The sequence below is a fragment of the Podarcis cretensis genome, assembly GCF_951804945.1.
Source record: "Podarcis cretensis genome assembly, chromosome: 4".
In the NCBI taxonomy this organism is placed as follows: domain Eukaryota; kingdom Metazoa; phylum Chordata; class Lepidosauria; order Squamata; family Lacertidae; genus Podarcis; species Podarcis cretensis.
Window position 1 is genome coordinate 65,454,495 of NC_137173.1, and position 22,616 is coordinate 65,477,110.

Genomic DNA, 22,616 nt, shown 5'->3' on the forward strand with positions numbered 1-22,616 from the left:
TTTGCTGCTACAATAGAGTTGTGAGTATGAAAGAAATAGATATTCTCGGTTCTGCTTCTAAGCCTCCCAACATTACTAAAGGGATAATATTAAAGCCTTTCAGCCTATACCAAGGCACCAGACAGGGCTGCCCTCTCTTCTTTATTATTTAAGTTGGCATCAGAATCCCTTTCTTGTGCAATTCAGCAAAACCTCACAATTAAAGAAAGGAATAAAATTTAAAGACTCTGATATTGCCCTCTGTGCTAATGATGCCATAGTATTTGTTGATGACCCTGACAACTTCAGTCATAGCTTTAACTGATTTGATTCACAAATTTGATAGCCTTTGGGGATCAGAATTAATTCCAGAACTAACATACACCTTTTCAATAAGAATTGACATATACCTCTTCACCTCGTTTATGTTTGTGGGGCTTCAGCATCCAAACCAGAGGCCTAATATATCTAGGAAACAAGGTCAAAGAATGGCTCACACCTTGCTGCAATAAAAGATGACTTGGATAGGTGGGCTATGTAATCTGTAAACATCTGGGGTAAGATTAATATTATGAAAATGAATGTGGTATAATGCTTGTTTTTTTACATGGCTTACCAATATACATCTCAGGTTCCTAATTTACACATATCAATAAGTTTTTGTAAGGCCTTATATGGTGCAGTAGAGCACCCCGCATTTTCATTATATAAACCTCAGCTTTTGATCTAAGAAGATTTTAACTTCCCCAAACTCTTTATAGAGCTTTTCTCCTTTCCCAAGTACATAAATGCCACAGCCAGAATCCTCATATCAACATCAGCCTAGACAATATTAGAACAGCCTTTCTACATTGATGGGGTAGGCAACCTTTAGTTTCAGGTATATTCACAACTTTTCTGATAAACATTTGATACCCTCCACCCCCGTATCCTAGACTGCCAACACATTATTGAGCCTTCCATCAATGCAAGGGAAATAACACTTTGGCATAATCCAGAACTAAAAAATTGCTGGTCTCACAGTTTAGTAAAAGACTAGGGCAGATAATCAAATTCTCACTTTGGATCAATAAACAGACAAGGAAAGTAATTTTGTCCCCTTTTCTTACTTTCAAAAAACATACAGATCACCTGATACCTCCCAGTGATATTATTTACAGTTGAAAAGAGTATTAGTTTCTTTGGATTGTATCCAATGAAGCTTTCTCATTGGCACAGGGGTTTCGAACCAGTGTGCCGTGGCACCCTGGGCGGCTTGAATGATGGTCAGGGGTGCCATGGGCAACACTGACATCTGTCCCTCTTTCCTCCCCTTCCTCCCCTGATGCCCTCTTGTGCCTCTGCCTCCCAAAGGATTGCACAGCTGCTTGTTGCAGAAGCCCTGGCTACAAACTCCGTAGGTTAATGGTGCCTCTGGAGTTGGCTGGGGGAGCTGGTTGCCACGAGCTGAGTGAGGCAGCCTCAGAGTAAGCAAGCAAGTGGGGAAGGGAGCCCAGCCAGACAGTCCATCAGCCCTTGCTGCTGGGAATGGACAGACAAGTCCCAAGCCCCTGTGGGCCAGTGTGAGGAGGCACCTCTCTTTTGGGCAGGGAGGCAACTCAGAGACCAGGGGCTGCAGCAGCGGCTGCCCAGAGGACTCCCAAGGAGAAGAGATGAGGCTGAGGGAACACTCCACAAGGGAGGGTGTTCGAAAAAGCATGAGAGGCTGCCAGCTCTGCAGGAAAGGGGTAACAGAACTGGGCTCCTGAGCCCCACAGTGTTGCCACAGAAAGAATGTAGTTGGTCAAGAGAGCTGTGGACTTTAAAAGGTTGAAAACCTCTGCATTAGAAGTCCTTGAGCTAACAGGATTACTTTGTTGGATACAACCCTTAATTTGGTCATGCTGCCTGCAGTGCTTCTAAACTGCCCCCTCCTCATATTAATTAGGGGGTCTACTTCCCAACACTACTCAAGCCAACTATAGTTTTTAACCATTGACTTGTGGATAGAACTAAATGTTATACAACACCCATGTGTGCAGAATGGAACAAGGAGCTGGATAATCAAACTCTTCCAAATCAATGGAAGGCTATGCTCTCGTCAATTAAAATCTCAACCCTAGTTTGAGATGGCCCTGCAGAATTTATTATATCTCCTTTACAATTTTGTAAGAAAAATATGATTTCCTTTTCCAGTTGCTGGTGATGTCAGTGACAGAGAATGCTCCTTAACATACATGATGTGGCACTGTTCTTCAGTTTTTCAATTCTGAGGTCATTGTCTGTATCAACTTTGGCCTGGAAACACATTGCAAAAATTGGGGTGGGGGGAGAGAGAATTGATAGGATACCTCCCTGTGGTGTATTTTATGCCTTCATATCACTGAGCAGATGGGTGCTAGAGTCTAAAAATATCCAGAGGGCCATTGGTTGCTCATCTGTCTCCTGGACCCAACCTTGACTTTGGGTCAGCATAAGTTCTCCTCACTCTTCTCCCTCTAATGGATGAGGATAAAAATCTTAACAGCTAAGACTTTGTCAAATACTGACAAACTATTGGGACCTACCAGGAACATGTGAAAAGCCTCCTTAGATAATTTGCTAGGAATATGGAAATTCTCACAGGTTCCTTTGGAATTCTTTGGATTTATTTATTTTATTAAATTTATTCACAGCTCCCCACCAGGGCTCCTAATTCAGGCCTGCACAGGGCGTCTGCTAGTTTAAGTTTTTACTGTGGTCAGAAGAGGAGCCTGAAGTCTGGACTGAACTGAACTGAGTGCATTTAAGGGAATAGTAGGCAAATAATTCACTGTGCCTGAGTTCAACACAGTGTAAAGTCTGGTATTAAATGTGGATTTGTGTTTTTCTCATTCCTTGTAACCAGAACTTATTAAATAGAAAATCATTTTCTTATACTTGCTTTTCTCATTGCTTTATAGACATTTCACTTACACATTATTTCATAACTATGCAAAACAAATGAAGAGATAATGAGGAGAAAGAAGGGTGCGATGAAATGCAGTTGTTGGAAAATAATGTCAGACAATATAAGAATATTGCCTAAGTGTTCTTTCCTTGTTATTAGTGAGGAATCTGGTAAGGGAAACATGCCATGCTACTTTTGTGGGGAAAGGATGTACGAGAGACTCATTTAGCACAACTTTCGTGCCTCAAGAGAGCAAAGTGTCAATGTAGCAAGAATATAGCAAGTGCAGCAATTTCATGCATAACTTTGCAAAGGATGTTTCACTTCCCCTTACAATGCTGTAGCTGGACTTCTGTTGATGTCTGTTTCTGCTGCTGTGGCAGTGATTGCAGGCAGACACTCAGATGTGGATCAGCTTCTTCTGTGCAGCTTTATGTGACTAAATTCAAGCACATCTCCCGCATTGAATGGAATGAGATTTTCTGAATAGACCCATCATGTGATACATTCCAAGCTTGGTACCATCTGCTGTCACAAACTCAGCTTGATTAAAAAAGACAGTCATTCAAGGCCATCACTTGCTGAAACCCCTTGGGACAACGGTGTTCCACTGGAATCCCTGGTGCAAAAAAACCCCAAACATTGGAACAAAGATTGGTTGCCCGAATGCTTCCTACAGAGTATGTATGGGATGCTACAACAAAAACCTGCAAACTCAGTTGTGTGCTTAAACCAGATGCAGGAAATCTTTGGCCCTCCAGATCTTGCTAAATTACAATTTCCATTATCCCTGGCCATTAGCCATGCTTGCTGGGTAGTTCTGCAACATCTGGATGACCAAAGGATCCCTATACCTGGCTTGAACTGATGTTGTCTGGGACAGCTAATGCAGATGTTTGATAATGGCTTGGAAGCATTAGTAGTCCATAGGCTGGAGAATCAACAGCCTACTTCAACAGGTTTTATTGGGTATATTTAGGCAATACAGCATTGGTACAATATTTTACAAATTACTTCAATCCCAGTAAAGAATCTATTACTCTGCATTACACGTCACTCTCCAATCTCAGGTGTGTTTGTTTTTAAATGTTTCCTCTCTGTCCTTCCCTATGTGCATATAGCCCATATAGCCTTTTAGAAAACACCTAATGAATTTATCTTCATATTTCAGGGAGGCAACTGAGGCAGAGATTTAGTGACACCACAGTTGTGGCAGAACCAAGAAATAAATCAGTGCCTCTAAGTGGAAGACCAATGCCTTAATTACAAAGAGCAGCCATTTTTTCCGTTGTCAGCAACGCTTACACCATTTCCAACTTGGGTAAGAAAAATTAATGAAACCCTATGAACTGCCTTCCAAAGATTCTTTAGCAAGATGTAAAGGGTAATGTGACCTGACACTGCTTAATCTCAAATGCTCCTGAAAACTTTCCCTTCTGCTAAGTGATTGTGTGCTGGCTGCTTTTCCATCTAAGAAACTCATTCAATTTTCTTCCAACGTTGGATTTTTCTTCCTGTGGCTTTCCCCCCCACTGAGTTTCCCACCTCGGGGATTTCACCGATCCTTAGACTGTTAGCCGTTTTGCTGCAGCTGAAGATATTTCATCTGTGCTACAATCAAAAGGGATGGCCTGTGTCTCAGTAATGTCTAACAATCTTTTCAGTTTAAGAGAACAGTCTGTCATCCCCAAATAGAAGGAAGCAATTTTTCCCTGATATTCTTTTTCTTTTTGGAAGGGGGGGGGGGAAAGGTCTGTTGTGAACTCAGATCCTCTCATTTGATCAGGTTCATTGCTAGCAAAAGCCTGCTGAGCTGAAATAAACATTCTGTGTGCAAACATTCTGTGTGCAGCACTGAGAGGGTGACAAGAGGAAAAATAAAGAATGTAAGAAGAGCCTGCTGAATCTGGCAAATGGCCCATTTAGTCCAACATCCTGTGTTCTCACAATGGCCAACCGGATGCCTGTGGGAAGTCCACAAGCAAGATATGAGTGCAACAGTACTCTCCCTTCCTGTGGATTCCAGCATGTGGTGTTGAGGAGAAGTCTCCTGCCCATTTACAGTGGTGCCTCACAAGACGAAATTAATTCGTTCCGCGAGTTTTTTCATCTTGCGAAATTTTCGTCTTGCGAAGCACGGACTTTGGAAAAGCTTCAAAAATCACCAAAGTCTTCAAAAACCTCAAAAAAGGCTACCACACCGTGTGCTATGAGTTGCTCCTCGAAGTGCATGCACGGTTTTAAGAAAAAGGAAACAAACTTGCAAGACGTTTTCGTCTTGCAAAGCAAGCCCATAGGGAAATCCGTCTTGCGAAGCAACTCAAAAAACGAAAAACTCTTTCGTTTTGCGAGTTTTTCGTCTTTCGAGGCATTCGTCTTGCGAGGTACCACTGTAATAGTTGTGTCAAAGATGGAGTCAGAGTTGTCAACAGTTCCCTAGAAGAAATCTGCATATTGTGAAAGGGCAACAAATTGTTTAAGCCTGGTGGAACACTCTGCCAGAAGAGATTAGGGCCCTGTGAGATTTGACATCTTTCCGCAGGGCCTGCAAGACGGAGTTGTTCCGCCAGGCTCAGCCTGAGTCCCCTTCTCTTTTTGTATAAGAACTAGTATGAAAGAGGCCTCCCAGCATTCTCACAGGCCCATATAAGAACAGCGTAAACAGTTGGGCCTGATGAACATTTACTGTTCCCAACTCTAATCCTGTGGAAAGCATAATAATAATAATAATAATTTACTTGTACCCCACCCATCTGGCTGGGTTTCCCCAGCCACTCTGGGCGGCTTCCAACAAAGATCAAAAATACATTAAAATGTCACACATTAAAAACTTCCCTGAACTGGGCTGCCTTCAGATGTCTTCTAAATGTCAGGTAGTTGTTTATCTCTTTGACATCTGATGGGAGGGCATTCCACAGGGCGGGCGCCGCTACCGAGAAGTCCCTCTGCCTGGTTCCCTGTAGCTTTGCTTCTCACAGCAAGGGAACCACCAGAAGGCCCTCGGCGCTGGACCTCAGCACCCTGGCAGAATTATGGGGGTGGAGACACTCCTACAGGTATACTGGGCCGTGATTTTAATTTGATCCTGACTTGTTTTTAGGAGGTAATTTAATTATTGTTTGACTTTATACCAATGTTATATATTTGTTGTTAGCCGACCTGAGCCCAGTCTCAGGCGGGGAGGGCAGGAGACCAATAAAAGTTGTTTATTATTATTGTTATTGTTATTGTTATTAATTTTTAAAGTACAACAAATTTTTAAGCCATCTAATTTATTCTTATTGTATTGCTTGTTCTTACTAGGGAGAGGTGATGCATTTGTAGGTTTTTCCATCTCATGTGCTAAAATAACTTCACCAGCCTTTTTCTGCATACCCAAGTTGACTGGGAAGCATCTTTGGCTATTTACATATTACCAGCTTTAAATGCAGCTAGGTCTTTCTGCCCATGGGTAATTTCCTGCGTTCTATAGGTGGTGGTTCCTCGGTGCCACCAGTCAAAGACTCCTGGCATTTTTTCCAAAATATTCATCACTTCCACAAAGTTTACAAAAGCTGGGCTATGTCATTATAGGAAGAGATGATGGATTTGCCATTGCTGATTGTTTTGTCCCTTAAGCGAGCCTCGTGAAACCTGTGCTTTGATGATTATGCATCATTTTTGAACCCCCTTTTGACTTAATGTAATTGAATTGCTGCACTGAAATCAGTTTGAAGCTAATTTAGACTATTTCTAAAATCTCTGTTGCCGTTTGCATAAATCAGTGTAAGGGCATAGTCGTAAAAAAAAAAAAACCCAACCACCATCATTAGTTGGAAATTGCCACTTCTGAAATCAGAAGATTAATGCTCAGATAGAAGTCCTGGAACTACAGCAGTCAAATGGAGTTCCAATTAAAAATTACAGCTTTGAGAGTCTGGGACTACCTGCTTGCTGAGTATCTTGCTATCTTATAGATATCGATATAGATATGGAAAGTGTTATGAGTTATTGGTCATATTGAGATTAGGATAAGTAAACTTAAAATTGAAAATAAGCAAGAGAGAGTTTTAAATTGCTTTTACTGCTTTTTAGTTTTACTAGATTAAGGTGAAATAGCTAGTGCCTTTTTCATAGCAAAGTCTGGAGTCATTTTTTGGTTTCACGTCTGAGTATTTCAGCACTTTTCTATTTTAGTATCAGCGCCTCACAATCAGGTGAAGAAGTAGGGGTGGTCTTTTAGTTGCTAGCACAATATTTCCTCTGCTTTCCATCACTAACATCTGTCAGGTGCAAAGCTTCAATATAAAATGCCCAGAGCTTTAAAGGGCCTAGCAAGGCTATAAAGGATGGGAGCAAAAGCACTGTTATAATTTGTTAACAATGTGCCTTCTAAAACGTGCAGACACTGACAAGTGTAAGCTTGAAGATTTAACAGACCACGTGACTAAGGATAGGCAAATCTGTCAGTTTAAGTTTCTAATTTTTCAAAATCTTAAATTCAGTTCTCTACATTGAAAATACATCAGCATCTTATTGCAAATGTCTCCCAGTGCCTACATTCAAATGCATTTTTGCCCAATACACACATTTTTGCAAAGCATTTTTGTAAGCCATATGCCCTAATATCTGCATCTTTATGCACACTTTGCCCTTGTACATATTACTTGGCTGGAGAATGGCATAACAAAATCTGGAGAGGTGTGAATTTCAAAGGATGACTGTGTTTTAGCTCACATGTTGCTTTGGAAAGTGTGAATTGGGTAGATTGGCCTTTAAATGTGAACTGGATCAAATTTCTTTAACATCTGTATACACAGAACATGCTTTGTGTACAGAAGATCCCAGCTTCCATTCCTGGTGTCCCCAGGTAGGACTGAAGGAGACTCATCAGATGAAGCTGGAGAGCCACTACTCCACAATGCTGAACTGTATCCACAAAATGGATGACACAATTCAGTTTTATTCAATACTAAATCAACCACAAATGCCAGCCACAACAGAAAATAATTACCAAGCAGTTACGGCATCTTCATTTGGAAGTTAGAGCTGGACCTTTCTTGCCAACCCAGGCCAAAGATTCACTAATGAAAGTTTAAGACTGACACTTCAGACGCCTTAGTACCATCTTGTCTGCACCAGCACATCTGGAGCTTGTTGCATTAGCTGGTTTTTTAAAATCTTCAATTAAGAGACAAGTTAGTGCTTTTAAAAATACACTTATGTACCGAAGAGCATGAGAATGCGCAGTTAAAGTACCTTACTGTTTATGAGGTGTAGAAGTTAGGGCATTCTACAGTTTCATGTATTGTGTTCAGTTACAATGAATCTCCCATCTCTTTCAAATGCAGTCGTGGAAAGGGGGCGTAGCAAACTGGGTGTGTCTTTGTTGCTTATATGGTGTTAGGTCAGATGCCTTAAAGTAGACCAGGTGCCTTAATGTACATTTCCCATGTTCTGGTGATTGAGTGAATTTGTAAAAGGGTGCATTCCAACGTGGGGATGATTGTGGTAGTTTGCCTGGTTATAATGCTAGTGATTGTGTCCCTAGCATCCCTTTTACACTGCATTGCCTGTTACCTTATGGAACAGTGGCTCTTTTTTTACCACTATACCACAATGTCATACTAAATTTAATTTGCACCAGTTGGCATAGTGCAGCTAAACAGATGTCATTGGACATCTCACCACCCGCATCCTTCATACGCATGTGCATTTCCATTCTCCCATGAAAATGGTGAGAGAGAATTGTATGCCAGGATACTGCCCCAAAATTTGTCCATAGTTTTCCAGGTTATTAAGATTGCAAATGGGTTTTTCCTGGAAGCAATTAACATGAAAATCAGTGTTAAACTCTCATTGGATTTCCCTCGATTTCCAAAACTGGCTTTTATGTCCTGTGAAAGATCACATAAATCTTGGGAGGGGGGGGGGATCAAATAAGAAAACACTGGGGAAATGGACGAAAGTACTGCTTGAATGCAGCCTTAAAGTAAACACTGATGGGATTTGTTTTGTTTTTGAACCTAGAATACAGGTACTCACAGTTCATTCTAGAATATTTTGATGTGAAATTTCTGGAGTTTAAAAACACTTTCTGCTCAGCTGGCTGGAAAGAAATCAGGAAGGTCTGTTTTTTAAAAAACCACACCCAAATACTGATGCTATGCAACCTAGAATGATTCCCTTGCAAAGGTTAATAGGTTTGTGTCTGCTGCTTTGGGCTACCTAGCTCCAAAAGATAAGGAGCAATTTCAACTTATTTTTTCTGCTAGATGGCTGACTGAGGTCATTTGGAGCCTGTGCAAGGTTAGCTTGCCGCAGGTGTAATAAAGCCCAAAGCACTTATCGAAGTGGAAAGAGAGTTGAAGTCTCTCAAAATCAGTGCTCCTTTTAAGAGAGTCCTGACATAATCTGGGGTGACAGCTAACCTCAGTGAAGGGTGGTGCGAGTTAGACAACTCTGCATACCACTTTAAACAGTCGTGGCTTCCCCAAAAGAATTCTGGGAGCTGTAGTTTGTTAAGGGTGCTGAGAGTTGTCAGGCAACCCCTATTCCCTGCACAGAGCTACATTGTCCAGTTGCCTATGAATAAGAATTGATTTTCAAACTGGTCTAGAATTGTAGCTGTTGAAAGTGGTATCATAATGCTTTAAATGTCTGGTGTGAATGGGACCTCAGTTTGCATTTATACATATAAATTAACATGTGGAACCTTATGGGCCAGACCATTGGTATTGCGTACACTGACAGGAAACAGCTCAGTTGGGATTATTTCCACAGGTCTACCTGGGTTTGCTGGGGATTAAACTTGGCAAAGCTCTACCACTGAGCTATGGCCCCCCGCTCCCCTAACAGTTTTATATGCAAATACTATGCAAGTCTGTGCCCTCATTTTCTGGCAATAAAGTGGCTGTCACCCTACTGAACACATAAAATTCATGACCAATGTGATGGGGGTGAAGACTCTTCCTCGTTCTCAATTTGCCTCAAGATGACTCAACTCACATGTTAATACAGTGAAAGGAACCCCCCCCCCCATGCTGCTCATTTGTAATAGTGATGTTATTATTCACTCTTTTTCGCTCTTTGGATGGATGTTAGAAGGAGGCACTTGTGGATATAATATTCATATGAATTAGCCCTGTTGAAGAATCCTACCTTAGTAATTCATATGGGGTTGTTATTTAAGAATGTTAGAATGATTTCAGGGCTGTTCTCATCAATCCCAGAACATTTGTATCGTTCTTACAATTCTTGTAATCTACATACTAATTCAGAAAGGGCCTTAATGAAATTTGAATAGGCTAAATGAAAATGTCAAGGGCTACAATCCTATAGGTATTTAACTAGGAGTAAGCTTTGTTGAATACAGTGGGAGTTGTCTCTGAGTTAATAATGATAGGCTTGAGCTGCAAAACTAGTCAGAAGCAGATGGGTGGAGCCAGTATGTTCGTTTCCCACAGGTGAATTGCTGTTGGTTACTGGGAGGGAAGGGATAAATGGCAAGTTGGTGGGAAGGTTGACAAAGTGCAAATGCAGAAGTGCCAGATTGGCTCCACTGGTAATTTTGTGCCACACTGAACTCCCCATCACCACATCCCTCCTTGTCTCAGCATCAACCCACTTACTGGGAAGATAAGTGTACTGTCTCCACCACACCTGGTGAGACACTTCTGCAACTGGTGCAATGCAATCCTATTCATGTTTGCTTGGAAGTCCTATCTAGCTCCATGAGATTTACTTTACAGCATCCTTGAAACACTGTGCATAGTCTTAATTATGAAAATCATGCACACATTGCTGCTTGAGCTGATTTGATCCACCATAGAACTATAAAGAACTATTTTTGAATGTTCAAATAAGTTTGGGAGCAGATCAGTGGTCTACTCCAGCCTTCTTAAACTTTTGAGAGAATGTTTGCTGCTCCACTTATACGTTGAACCAAAGCATATTTACTTGTGAATAAATTCACTGATATTGAAGATCAATGAAACTTACTTCTAAGTAAGTGCATTTAGGATCTAAGTCTTGGTTCTTTAGCCCCCTCTTCCGATATTTTCACATGTTTTCATTAATTGCACTTATCATTGTCATTAGTCTTAATGGGTGCCTTGAAAGTTTATTTGATAAGAACTTGGAAGATCTCTATAACTCATTAATGAATAATAAAACTCAGTCTTTCAACACAAGCTTCATCTATACATGGATACAGCAATTTGCTATTCCTCTGAAACAGGCTGATTATTACTTATGTCTTTCATGTGGCACACTTATATGTAATGAAGGATAAATGGGTCAATAATTTCCCTGGCCAAAGTAGGAAAATATACCCTTGTAAAATCTGGAGCATTTCACCACCTTGTTAAAAATATAGTCATCATGAAAATACACCAGCATTTCAATGTAAATCTCTCCTAATATGCACATTATTGTTTGCAATTTTGCCTAATATATATTTTTGCAAAGCATATTTTCCCCAATATAATGCATTTTAATGTGTTATTTTCACTAATAGCTTTATGCACACTTTACCTTAGTATATGCATTTTTGTAACAGGAACATCTCGGGAGCCGCATGTCCTCTACACCTGCTTTACACCTATGTATCTTGGCCACTGATGGAAAAGCTGCTTTTGGGTCTGTGGGGCTTGCTGTGACAAGAGGTACCATCCCACAACATATTCCAGTGAGCTAAGAGGCACTTTTGTCTCTTTAGCTCTAAAAATTTACAGTTGCAATATATTTTAAAGAAACCAGCTAGTTTATTTTCAGCACTGGGCATATAGAAAATCCTCCATTTTAGCCTCTAGCTGTAATAAATTGGTTTGACATGGAATAAGATTGCGATCGCTGCATTTGAATACAGTATAGTCTGAAAAGCACATGACAATGTTTGACAAAAGTGAAAAAGCTTCTAGTAGCACAGTTAAGTCAAAGTTATTACAGTGGTACCTCGTGTTACAGACGCTTAAGGTTACAGACACTTCATGTTACAGACTCCGCTAACCCAGAAATAGTACCTTGAGTTAAGAACTTTGCTTCAGGATGAGAACAGAAATCGTGCAGCAGCGGTGCGGCGGCAGCGGGAGGCCCCATTAGCTAAAGTGGTGTTTCAGGTTAAGAACAGTTTCAGGTTAAGAATGAACCTCCAGAATGAATTAAGTTCTTAACCTGAGGTACCACTGTATAAGGAAACTATAGGAACCAACTGAAGGTGAAGACGGACATAATAGATTACTGTATTAAAATAAAAGGTGGACACATAATTGGACATACATTTACAGACACAGCAGCACATTTGGAATTTAACATAGTGTGACACTGAAGAGAAACAAATAGGACTTTTTTTCAGTTGCAATAGCTAAATTGTCTTTAGATCTGAGTCCAGGGGATTTGGGGGACACAATCTAACTTGCGTGTACTGAAACCCTGGTGTTGAAAGTTACAAGGAGAAATCCAAACCCCTGGCCAACAGCAGTGGGTCTTAGTGGAATGATGCAGGGCCAGCTCAGGATGTTTTGCTGCTAGCTGCAAAACACGTCCTCCATGGTGTGCTCACCACCCACCTTTGAACATTTGAAAGGCATCAGGTTGAGGAATGCTTCAACAGTCTAATCCGGAGGTTGCGAGTGAGGCTTTGCTAGTCCCAACAGGATTACAGTTGACTCACCAACCTTAATTTACACCTGAGCAGCATGGGAATGACTGAGCAAAGAGCACTTTGCTAGCTCTTTAAGAACTACACTGCTCTGCTTTTCCAGATTATCAAGCTCTGCGGTCCTTATTACATAAAACATGACACCGATACTGCAAATATCAGCATCTTTTCCCACTTCAAACAAGGAGCAACATGGCAGAGCTTTGTTCGCTGTTACAGAAGAAAATACAACATTGAAAAAATAAATAGCTTCAGAAAACAGTAGTACAAAGAGCAGCAAATACTTGCAATCTGTGTGCTTCCTCTTCTACTCCATCCTCCCCTTTCCAGGTTCAGTCTTTCAAATGGATCTTAGCAACAGAAAATGCCTGCATTGACCCTTCATGCATTTCTCCCAAAAATAATTCTAGCATGAATATAAATAAGTACTTTTGTAGTGAGGGAAACAAATTGAGGCCTACTATTAGCTGAACCACAAACAACTGTGAGGAAAGTCTCTGTTTCAACAGAGACTCAACTGTTTTGCCCAAGCCTGCAATGGAGTTCAACTGTTTTGCCCAAGCCTGCAATGTTGAGCATGCTGCTTTGTGGTAGATAGATGTGGGCAACTTACAACCATCAGGAGCAACACAGCAACGCCTGCATTATCAGGAAGATTTTGGGCATCACATGGCAGGACAGAGTCTCAAACAAAGATGTGCTGTCCCAAACCCACATTCCCAGCATGTTTGCACTCCTGTCTTAGTGGCTTCTATGCTGGCTTGGTCAAGTCCACACAATGGAAGATGGCAAGATCCCCAAGTTACACACTCTAAAGGGAGCTGGCTTCAGGCACTAGGCCCACTGGCAGACTAGCTCTGTGTTACAAAGATGTCTTCAAAAGTGACTTGAAAACTGGCAACATTAACCCTGCCAAAAAGGAATTCCTTACAGATGACCACAATGCCTGAAGAGACTCAGTCGGGTCACATATCCACATCAATGTTCACTGGGAAGAGCACAGAAAGAAGAAACACCATGGTATACCTGCATCAGCACAACCAGATGCCTTCATCTGCTCCAGCTTCAATTAAACATGTCTCACCCATATCGGTCCCTGCAGCCACAGCAGAAACTGTAACTCTCCAGTGGTTTGACGTCGTCCCCAAAGGCACACTCTTCAAATGTCTCCTGAGACAGATGAATGCCAACCCCCAAAGTTCCCATTGTGAAACATCAACCTACCATAGTGGCCTATCCATGTAAATTAAATAATGACCAGCCATCCACCATGATGCTGTCAGAAATGAAATAACTGTTCCCACTCAATAGCCCTCAAATGTTGTTTCACTCCTCTTCATGGCAGGATCAGCCACAAAGAGAAACGGTTTCTGGGCTTAAAACCAAGTGGTGATCCAATAATAGATGCATCAACTAAACTGCAATTTCAGGTGCATATTGACCAAGAAGAGTGTAGATACATGGAGGGGAAACCAGATGTTGCTGGGCTTTAGCTATCTTTGACCAGGCTAGTTAGGGCTACTGGGAGTGTGAATCCAGCAATATATGAAGGACCAGAGAGGTTCTCGGATTAAATTTATAATTCAGTGTTATGGTTCTTAATAAGAAGTTCAATATATCATAAGTTTCAACAGGAAAGAAAATAGCTCACATTCGGTGACTGGTCCTTTCCTTATAAATGCTCTAGTGTCCCTGATTAAGGTTTTTTCTTTTTAATATTACTGCTTACCAGTGTCCCCAAAGGAATACTATTTTCTTGTGAATCATAGCAGGCTTTCAGTTTTCACATGAATCACAGCAGGGCTAGGGCACCTAATAGCTGTGACTAGCTCTGGGAAAGTGTTTCCCATATTATATATTATTTTGCTTTCCACATTCTTTGTTAAACTCTGGCTCCTTAATGGTAAATTAATACAGACCAACTAAAGTAATTTGAGTAAGTGTACATTAATATCACTAAATCAAAGGAGGATTTGGCAGTGTGAGTTGAGTTCTTGAGGCTGGGGAGATGTGTGGAATCCAAAACGTCAGAGATCTCCTGGCAGTTTTCTAACTTCCTTTTCATTCCTAGCATCTTTTTCTTCTTATTCTTCCTTTTTGAGGGGGACAGATTCAAAACAAAAATAGTTTTTTATTCCAATTAAGACAGGGGGAGGCTTACCTGAGGTGAGGGCTGTTTGCTGACCAACCACCGTGGCTTTACCTGTGATACAGAGTTAATTAAGTAGAGCTTTTTTTAATTAAAAAAAAGCATAGTTCATTTCAAAACAGGTTTGTTCTTAAGGAACTTTTGACAGGGTTGTTGCTACCTCTCTTGAATGGGGGTGAGCTTGCCACACCCCACTTCCTTTAGGGCAGGCATAGGCAAACTCAGCCCTCCAGATGTTTTGGGACTACATCACCATGATCCCTAGCTAACAGGACCAGTGGTCAGGGATGATGGGCATTGTAGTCCCAAAAAATCTGGAGGGCCAAGTTTGCCTATGCCTGCTTTAGGGGATGCCTTGAGTGGTTTATCCCATGTGAAGAGCAGAGTGGACAATCTGTTGCCAGGCTTCTCAAAAGGCTGCACCCTAGACTCGCCTTTCTTTGCTTCAGTGACCTTTATAGTGTGGACTTTCCTAGCTGCCTTTCTGGGGCTGAGTAGGAATTTGAAGGAGAGTCCTGATTGACTTTAAAATCCCTACATGCCATTTTGAAATACAGGCTCTGAGGTTACATTTTTGAGGGGTCTTGCTTTCCAGGGATCAGAAGGAAAATGTGTTGCCATTTCCCAGTGATGGACAGCTGCTTGTCTGTGTTGATGCACTTGGGTAGTTGCTCTAAAGACTATTGAATATTATTACATCAAGTACAGACTATTTATTAAAGCTTAGTCAAGGCTTTGATTTCAATCCATGGCTGTTATTGTGCCGCAGTGCAAATGGGAAGAGCCAGTGCATGATATATTCCCCAGGCAAGACAATTTTTGAAGTTCCAGATGGATGACACATTAATTAACTTCGTTTTCTTCATCTTCTCAACTGAGAAGTATACCTTTTCTTCCCTTAGAACATTCAGCTTCAATTCGAAAGCAGCCAGCTGCAAATAATACCATGAAACACTGTGGCTTAGGTGTTTCATGGTGTGACTGATGTTGCGCTTTCTATTCCAGATGGAAGTCTGCAGTCTCATTTCTCTGATTTGCCCTATACTGTGATATGCTATTAAGTACAGGATAAGGCTAGGCCATAGCCATGGGAAATGAACACTACTGGACTAACTGAGTATATTTATAGCCCCTTTCTTTGAAATCTCCTACCCGCTTGAAGATCTGTGTGGTGGACATTCATTTGGTATAGCTTTTCATTGAATCACTGATCGCAAAGACCACAGGACTCTTGGATTTATACTGCCCCCAAAGAGCAGGACTAGCCATGCATGTGGCTTTGACTTAGACACCCATCACATGCCATAACACAGAGAAAGTGCCAGGATGTCTCATCTAATATAGATACAAGAAACATTAGCAGGAGGATTCGCTGTGATTCGTCCCAAGGTTCAAGGAAGTACACATTTCATGTTGAAAAAGTCATATATTTAGCAGGAAATGGTGTGCAAATTGATGCTAGCAGAATACAGGTTATCTCAATATACCACAAGGATTTTCAGAAATGTTGAATTTTGTGGGAATCTTTCTCAAGAAAAACTTGCAGTGAACATAGGGTACAAAATTTGGTCAAGGAATTTGAAAAGCTGACGCAACTAATAACAATAACAACATTTAATGCACTGAAATGTTTTTATGAAGGACAACCCAAAATGTCAACAGGTGCCCTGGGGGGGGGGGAGATAGAATGTGGGACGTTGAAAGAGGAAACTTGCCTAATTTGCACTCCTGAAACAATACATGAACTGAAATGCAGTTATCCCTCAAAATTCACACTTTTCTTAATTTTGTAATACACATCTCCACCCCTGAAAATGTGTACAAATATATCATGGGGAAGTGTGCAACTTAGGCAAAATTGCAAACCAAATGTGTACATTGGGAGAAAGCCACACTAAAATACTGGCATGTTCTTGTGATGACTTAAAAATGCATACTGGTGCACAAATGCGATGAACTAAAGTTAAGATTTGAGAAAGTGGGAGTGATCAAAATAGACCAATTTATCCTTCTCTTGCCAACGTGCTCAGAAAAAGAAGTTTTTGCTTCAATTTTTTGCTGCACTAAAATGTTGTGTCTTCATCTATGAAAGGCCAGTTGTCAAAGGAACTGCCCATAAACTTCTGGTTTCTTTTGATAACAAGAGAGCTGGCAGGCATTTCTCTTAGGTTCCAGAGACTATGTTTTCCAGCTTCAGCAATATGGAGTATAAAACAGGAGAAAGATCTGGTAGCAGGCGACACATTATCCAGGACATTTGACAGCACTCCTGGAGAAAATTATGACAAAATTGACTTTTCATCAACTTGAAAAAGAAAAGGCGTACAGGCACAATATATATATATAAAAGAAATGGAAAGAATTTGCAGAAGCCATAGCAAATGGCATCATCCAACAGCAAGTAAATGAAAGGTAGCTTGCTAGCCAGGTTACTACATACAGTACCTGCCTCATATTTTAAATTTAAAACAGCACTGTCTGTAATTGATGGGAAATTGTTCCAAGGTGATAGGCTGGGAGTGCCCCAAATGGCATGCTTCAGAGAACACATGAGGGACATCTGGACATTGAAAATTGTAACACAAGTGCCAACAATGTGCTGCAGTGGTCTGAATGAATCTGCATATTGGGCAGATGGTAAAAAGGTGACCCATGCCAGAAATGCCAGCCTAGGCCCATGTGGATAAACAGTGACAAATTAGAGGCATGTACAAACTGAGTGGTGACATCTTTATGCACTCTGGCAAATATTACCTGTAGGTTTAAAAAGCAGCAGAGAGTCTTGTGGCACCTTAAAAGACTAAGAGATTTATGGCGACATTAGCTTTCGTGGACTGGACAATGCTTCATCAGATGAATGAAGTGTTATCATCAGTTGGAAAAGATATCACTAGAGGGACTCGAAAACTAAAATTAATCCAGAATGCAGCAGCTAGACTGATGACTGGGAGTAGCCGCTAGGACTATATAACACCAGTTCTAAAGGACCTTCACTGGCTCCCAGTATGTTTCCGAGCACAATTCAAAGTGTTGGCCTGACCTTTAAAGCCCTAAATGGCCTTGGCCCAGTATACCTCCCATAGTTCAGCCCATCTCCCATAGTTCCCATAGAGCATCTCCCATAGTTCAGCCCAGACACTGAAGTCCTTCTCCGAGGATCTTCTGGTGGTTCCCTCACTGTGAGAAGTGAAGTTGCAGGGAAGCAGGCAGAGGGCCTCATTGGTGCCCTCCTGTGGAATGCCCTTCCATTAGATGTCAAGGAGATAAAGAACTACACAACTTTTAGAAGACATCTGAAGGCAGCCCTGCATCAGGCAGTTTTTAATGTATGATGTTTTATTGCATTTTTATATATTGGAAGCTGCCCAAAGTAGTTGGGGAAACGCAGCCAGATGGGCAGGGTATATTTATTAGACCCAAATGAAGCAGAACGCCTCATGCAGTTTCCTCTCAAGGAACAGGGGTGAGATCTCATATGACTGAGATCGTACTATAGGCTTGGGTTGCCTCTAAAAGGTTGCCTCTGAACTCTTCATCTTCAGCATCCCAGCAACTCACCCTTTGAGCAATGCAGGCTTTGCCAGTTGCCATTCAGGGCTGAATGGAAATTTCTTTACTACACTCTGATTGGCTTTGGCCATACTCGCCCCTGCCCGTGCACCATACTTCTCTGAATTCAGTTGGATTGTGGTGGGTTTGGGTTTTGATCTGGCTGCATGGTGTGGGCGGGCAAGTGGTTTAAGACACTGCTTCTCAAGCTATTTGATGTGATGGACCGGCATTCCCCCCCCACCCGTGTGCCCACCCAACCCTCTGTGTCCCACCCAACCCGGGCTGTGGTGGAGTCACTGCAGACTGGAAGCCAATGGCAGATCCTCCAAGTGTCCCTATTTTCCAGGGATGTCCCTGATTTAGAGAAGCTGCCCCAGTTTCTGTTTTGTTCCTGGAATGTCCTACTTTTCCTTAGTTTGTCCCTGTTTTCATTGGGGAAATGTTGGAGTGTATGGAGTTATTTGACCCCCGAGCTGTCTGAAGGCAATCCTGTATAGGGATGTTTTATGTTTTATTATATTTTTATATACGTTGGAAGCTTCCCAGAGTGGCTGTGGCAACCTAGTAAGATGTGTGGGGTATCAATAGTAAAATGATCATTATGGAATGGGACGTCCCTATTTTCATCAAATAAATGGTTGGAGAGTATCAGCACCAGTCCATGGACTGCCACTTTGAGTACCACTTAATTACAGCATGATCAACAACTTGAGGCATGTTAGATTGTTGACTGGCTTATGGGACCTCTTGGTCTGGTGCTTTCAGGGCCTGGCATATGCCACCTGCTGAGAACTGAGCAATGTGGGGGTGGCACACTCCTGGCTTCCCTTTACGGGAAGAGCATAGTTGCCTCCCGCCATGCCACCTTGAGTACTGGAGATCAGCCCTTAGCTGCAGTCAGGAGTTTTTCTGCTTGCCTGGGTGGGTATTCTCTGTCTGCATTTGTTGTGTGAGATTGTCTCAATATCTTCCTTGCTATGCTTCTATAAACATAACCTTTTAACCAGTGCTTTTCTTCTAAAAAAATACCGGTGCTGTTACAGCATACCGTTGAGTATCCCCAGAAAAAAAGCACTGTTTTTACCAATTCCTGTTCTCAACTCAGGGTTCAGGGTGTGAGGCGAGGAGTCCTCAAACTTATTTCCATGTCCCATAAACACATGGATGCAACAAAAATAACTGAAAAACTCTGGTAGGAGTCCCCACCACCAGGGCATGAGGTGCCTTTTCTCAATTGATAGGACCCCAGCTAAGGTATTTCACATCCTTTGCCCAAGGGATGCTTGCTACATGGTTGAAAACCCTTGGGCAGCATCCTCTGTCTTGGTCCCCCACATCCCACCCTCAGGCACTTGCCTCTTTCTTTCTTTTGTCTTATGCAGAATACAAATTAGCAAATGAAATGGAGACCTCTTTCTTTTCTCCCCATTTCTAGTTAAGCTTGCTGTGTGTGGTAGTTATAGCATATTTCTTTAGAACTACACTGTGTAACAATGTCAGGAGAGAAAAGCCACTCTGAAATGTTAAAAGGACTACAGTGTGCCAAAAATGTGCCAAGTGAATATCTGTTCTGTAGGAGGGCGAGGGGGGAATTAATTGGTAGCCTGTTTCTCAAACAGGTTTTTGTGACACCCCGTCTCTATTCCACACACGATGTGTGCATAATATTTTATGACTGGAGCACTGCATAGATTTACATAATGTGTTTTTAAGCGAAAGAGCTGCCGAGGCACTGATGACAATACCTTGCGATTATATCTTCTCTTGCTGTCAATTATTCTTAAAGCATTCCAATGCGTGAAGCTTTAGGTCAATATAATGAATTTCAAAGTGACAACCAGGTACGAAGAAGCATTATCGCTGTGGGGGGCTTAGAAAAAGGGAGTATTTTTCCTTTTGCCCTTTTCCTCCTCCTAAAAGGAATGTTCCTCTAATCGTCATTTTCTCTTAGGAGAGTCCTTTATGCACATTTAATGTGGAATCACGATGGAAATCTTTACAAGTCCATGGGCTCTCATCTTCCACTTTGGTGGATAATGATGAAGGGAGGAGGAACTTGAGTTTAATTTTTAATAAGACACGAACACAATGAAACGAGAAGCTAGAGGCGAGAGTTGCTTACAAGTATTTGATAAGATAGATTTTAGTCTCATCATGTACAGTGGCAGTAAATGTCACTTGGTGTGTATTTTCCCCAGGATTTTATTGTACACACACATATTTGACTCTATTAACAGGAAACATGGTGCTTAGTTGTTTTCAGCTTAAGAATAATTTTATTTATTCATACACTCTCAGAAACCACATAGGTGTGCTATGCGAACATGAATACAGAAGCTCAGAGAAAGGAAGATGCATTTCCTTGGGGCATGCTACTTCATACATATCTGACAAGGTCAATGCAATGCATTTCTAAGTGACAATTTAGTGGGTTCGTGTGTGTATTTGGGGTTTTTAATAGTGTTATGAGTTGGGAGGGGCGTGGGCTGTATGCTGAGACCTGATACTTGCCTCCCACCCACCCCCACCACCCACCTTCTAATTCTTCGAATAGCCAAGCTAGCTTCCTGGTGAGTTGATGGGCCATTAAGGGGAACAAAGGAAGGGGCTCTGTGAGAGACAGCAAATGGGTGGGGCCCCCTCTTTGACTTCATGGATAGTTATAGGGACAAAATCAGAGTTGAGTAGTAGAGAGTTTGGAGTGGTGTGAGCTAGAAGCAAAGCAGCAAGCTGGGAGTGGAGAGAGACAGAGTCTTGTTTGATTTCTGTTTGAATCCAAGGCTGTGGCTTATGAGGGAAGCAAGACCCTCTTGGGGTGTTAATGTTCTGAACCCCTCCATTGTAGGCTAAGGTTATATATGTGTGTAAATAAACCATATATCATAAAGACACCACAGTCTCTGCTGTACTGCATTCTGAAGAAACACGAACCCTGGGTAAGAGCCCAGAACCCCTGCACCGCTCAGAGGGATGGCATGCAACAATATTATTTATGCTGCATGATACAAATTACTTCATTGGCATTTTAAATTCAGTTTCTATTGTGTGTGTTTCTTACACAGAAATCCAGCGTTGACAGGGGCCTTGTATTCCAACCTCCTGCTTGATACAAGAAACCTGAAGCAAGAACATTCTGAGCAGCCTCTTCCTGAACCTCACCAAAGAGAAGTCCACTCTTGCTCAGGTAATTGTTTCCATTGTTGAACTATGCTCACTGCTAAAATTTCTCCTAAATTTCAAGTAAACTCTACCCTCCTGTAATTCTAATAAATCTAGCCCTAGACTACAGAGATCAAGCCTTTGCCCTTCTATGTAGGACTTTATTTCAAATATTTGAAGAGTGCTTTCATGCACATCCTCATTCTTTTTTTTCTCCAGGCTAAGCATACTCAAGGGACGCGGGTGGCGCTGTGGGTTAAACCACAGAGCCTAGGACTTGTCGATCAGAAGGTCAGCGGTTCGAATCCCCACGATGGGGTGAGCTCCCGTTGCTCGGTCCCAGCTCCTGCCAGCCTAGCAGTTCGAAAGCACGTCAAAGTGCAAGTAGATAAATAGGTACCACTCCAGCGGGAAGGTAAACGGCGTTTCCATGTGCTGCTCTGGTTCGCCAGAAGCAGCTTAGTCATGCTGGCCACATGACCCGGAAGCTGTACGCCGGCTCCCTCGGCCAATAAAGCGAGATGAGCGTTGCAACCCCAGAGTCAGGCACGACTGGACCTAATGGTCAGGGGTCCCTTTACCTTTACCTTTAAGCATACTCAGTATACTTGAGCATCTCTGTTCTCCTCCTCCTCCAAAACTGTTCTAATTTTGTCACATCCTTCTTAAAGTGCAGTGGCCAGAACTGGACACAAGACACAGGACTCCAGATAAGGTCTAGCTAATGCAGAATAAAGTGGTTCCATTACAGTACTTCCCATGACTTGAAAACTGCATCTAGAATTGCAGTAGCCTATCTTTTTGCGGCTACAAGACACGGCTGATTCATGTTCAGCTTGTGACTGAATGCAATCTCAAGATCCTTTTCACATATACTACTGTCAAGCCAGGTATACAAGGTGTACAACACCTCTGTTTGTGGGCCAAAAAACAATGTGAACTGGGAGTCTCCCAGAGTCTAAGCACTTTTCCAACACTATTTTCCAACCAGCTGTCAAGCCATCTGATGGCGTTATCAGCTAGCCCTCATTTAAGTTGCTAGTTAACCAAAATATCATAGGCAATTTGGGCAAATGCTCTGATAAAATGAAGAAAAATGACATCCACAGCATTCCCACAATCCCAAGTGAGTAACTTGATAAAAAAGAGAGAAAAACCATTTGCCTTGTAGGGCTTCTTCACTGACAAATCCATGCTCCCAATCACTGCCTTGTTATCAATATACTTGC

General features: G+C 41.9%; 1 protein-coding gene across 5 annotated transcripts in view; it reads left to right on the plus strand.

Moving 5' to 3' along the window:
- LOC307213990 (uncharacterized protein) overlaps window positions 1-22,616 on the plus strand; it is a 269,322-nt gene that overhangs the window by 104,626 nt on the left and 142,080 nt on the right. For all 5 annotated transcript variants that reach the window (XR_013837793.1, XR_013837794.1, XM_079972323.1 and 2 more), the window contains one exon: window positions 21,291-21,412. Coding sequence is in view for 3 of the 5 variants with exons in the window: in XM_079972323.1 (XP_079828449.1) it covers window positions 21,291-21,412 (122 nt within the window). In the remaining 2 variants the exon portion in view is untranslated. The remainder of the gene's footprint in view (window positions 1-21,290; window positions 21,413-22,616) is intronic.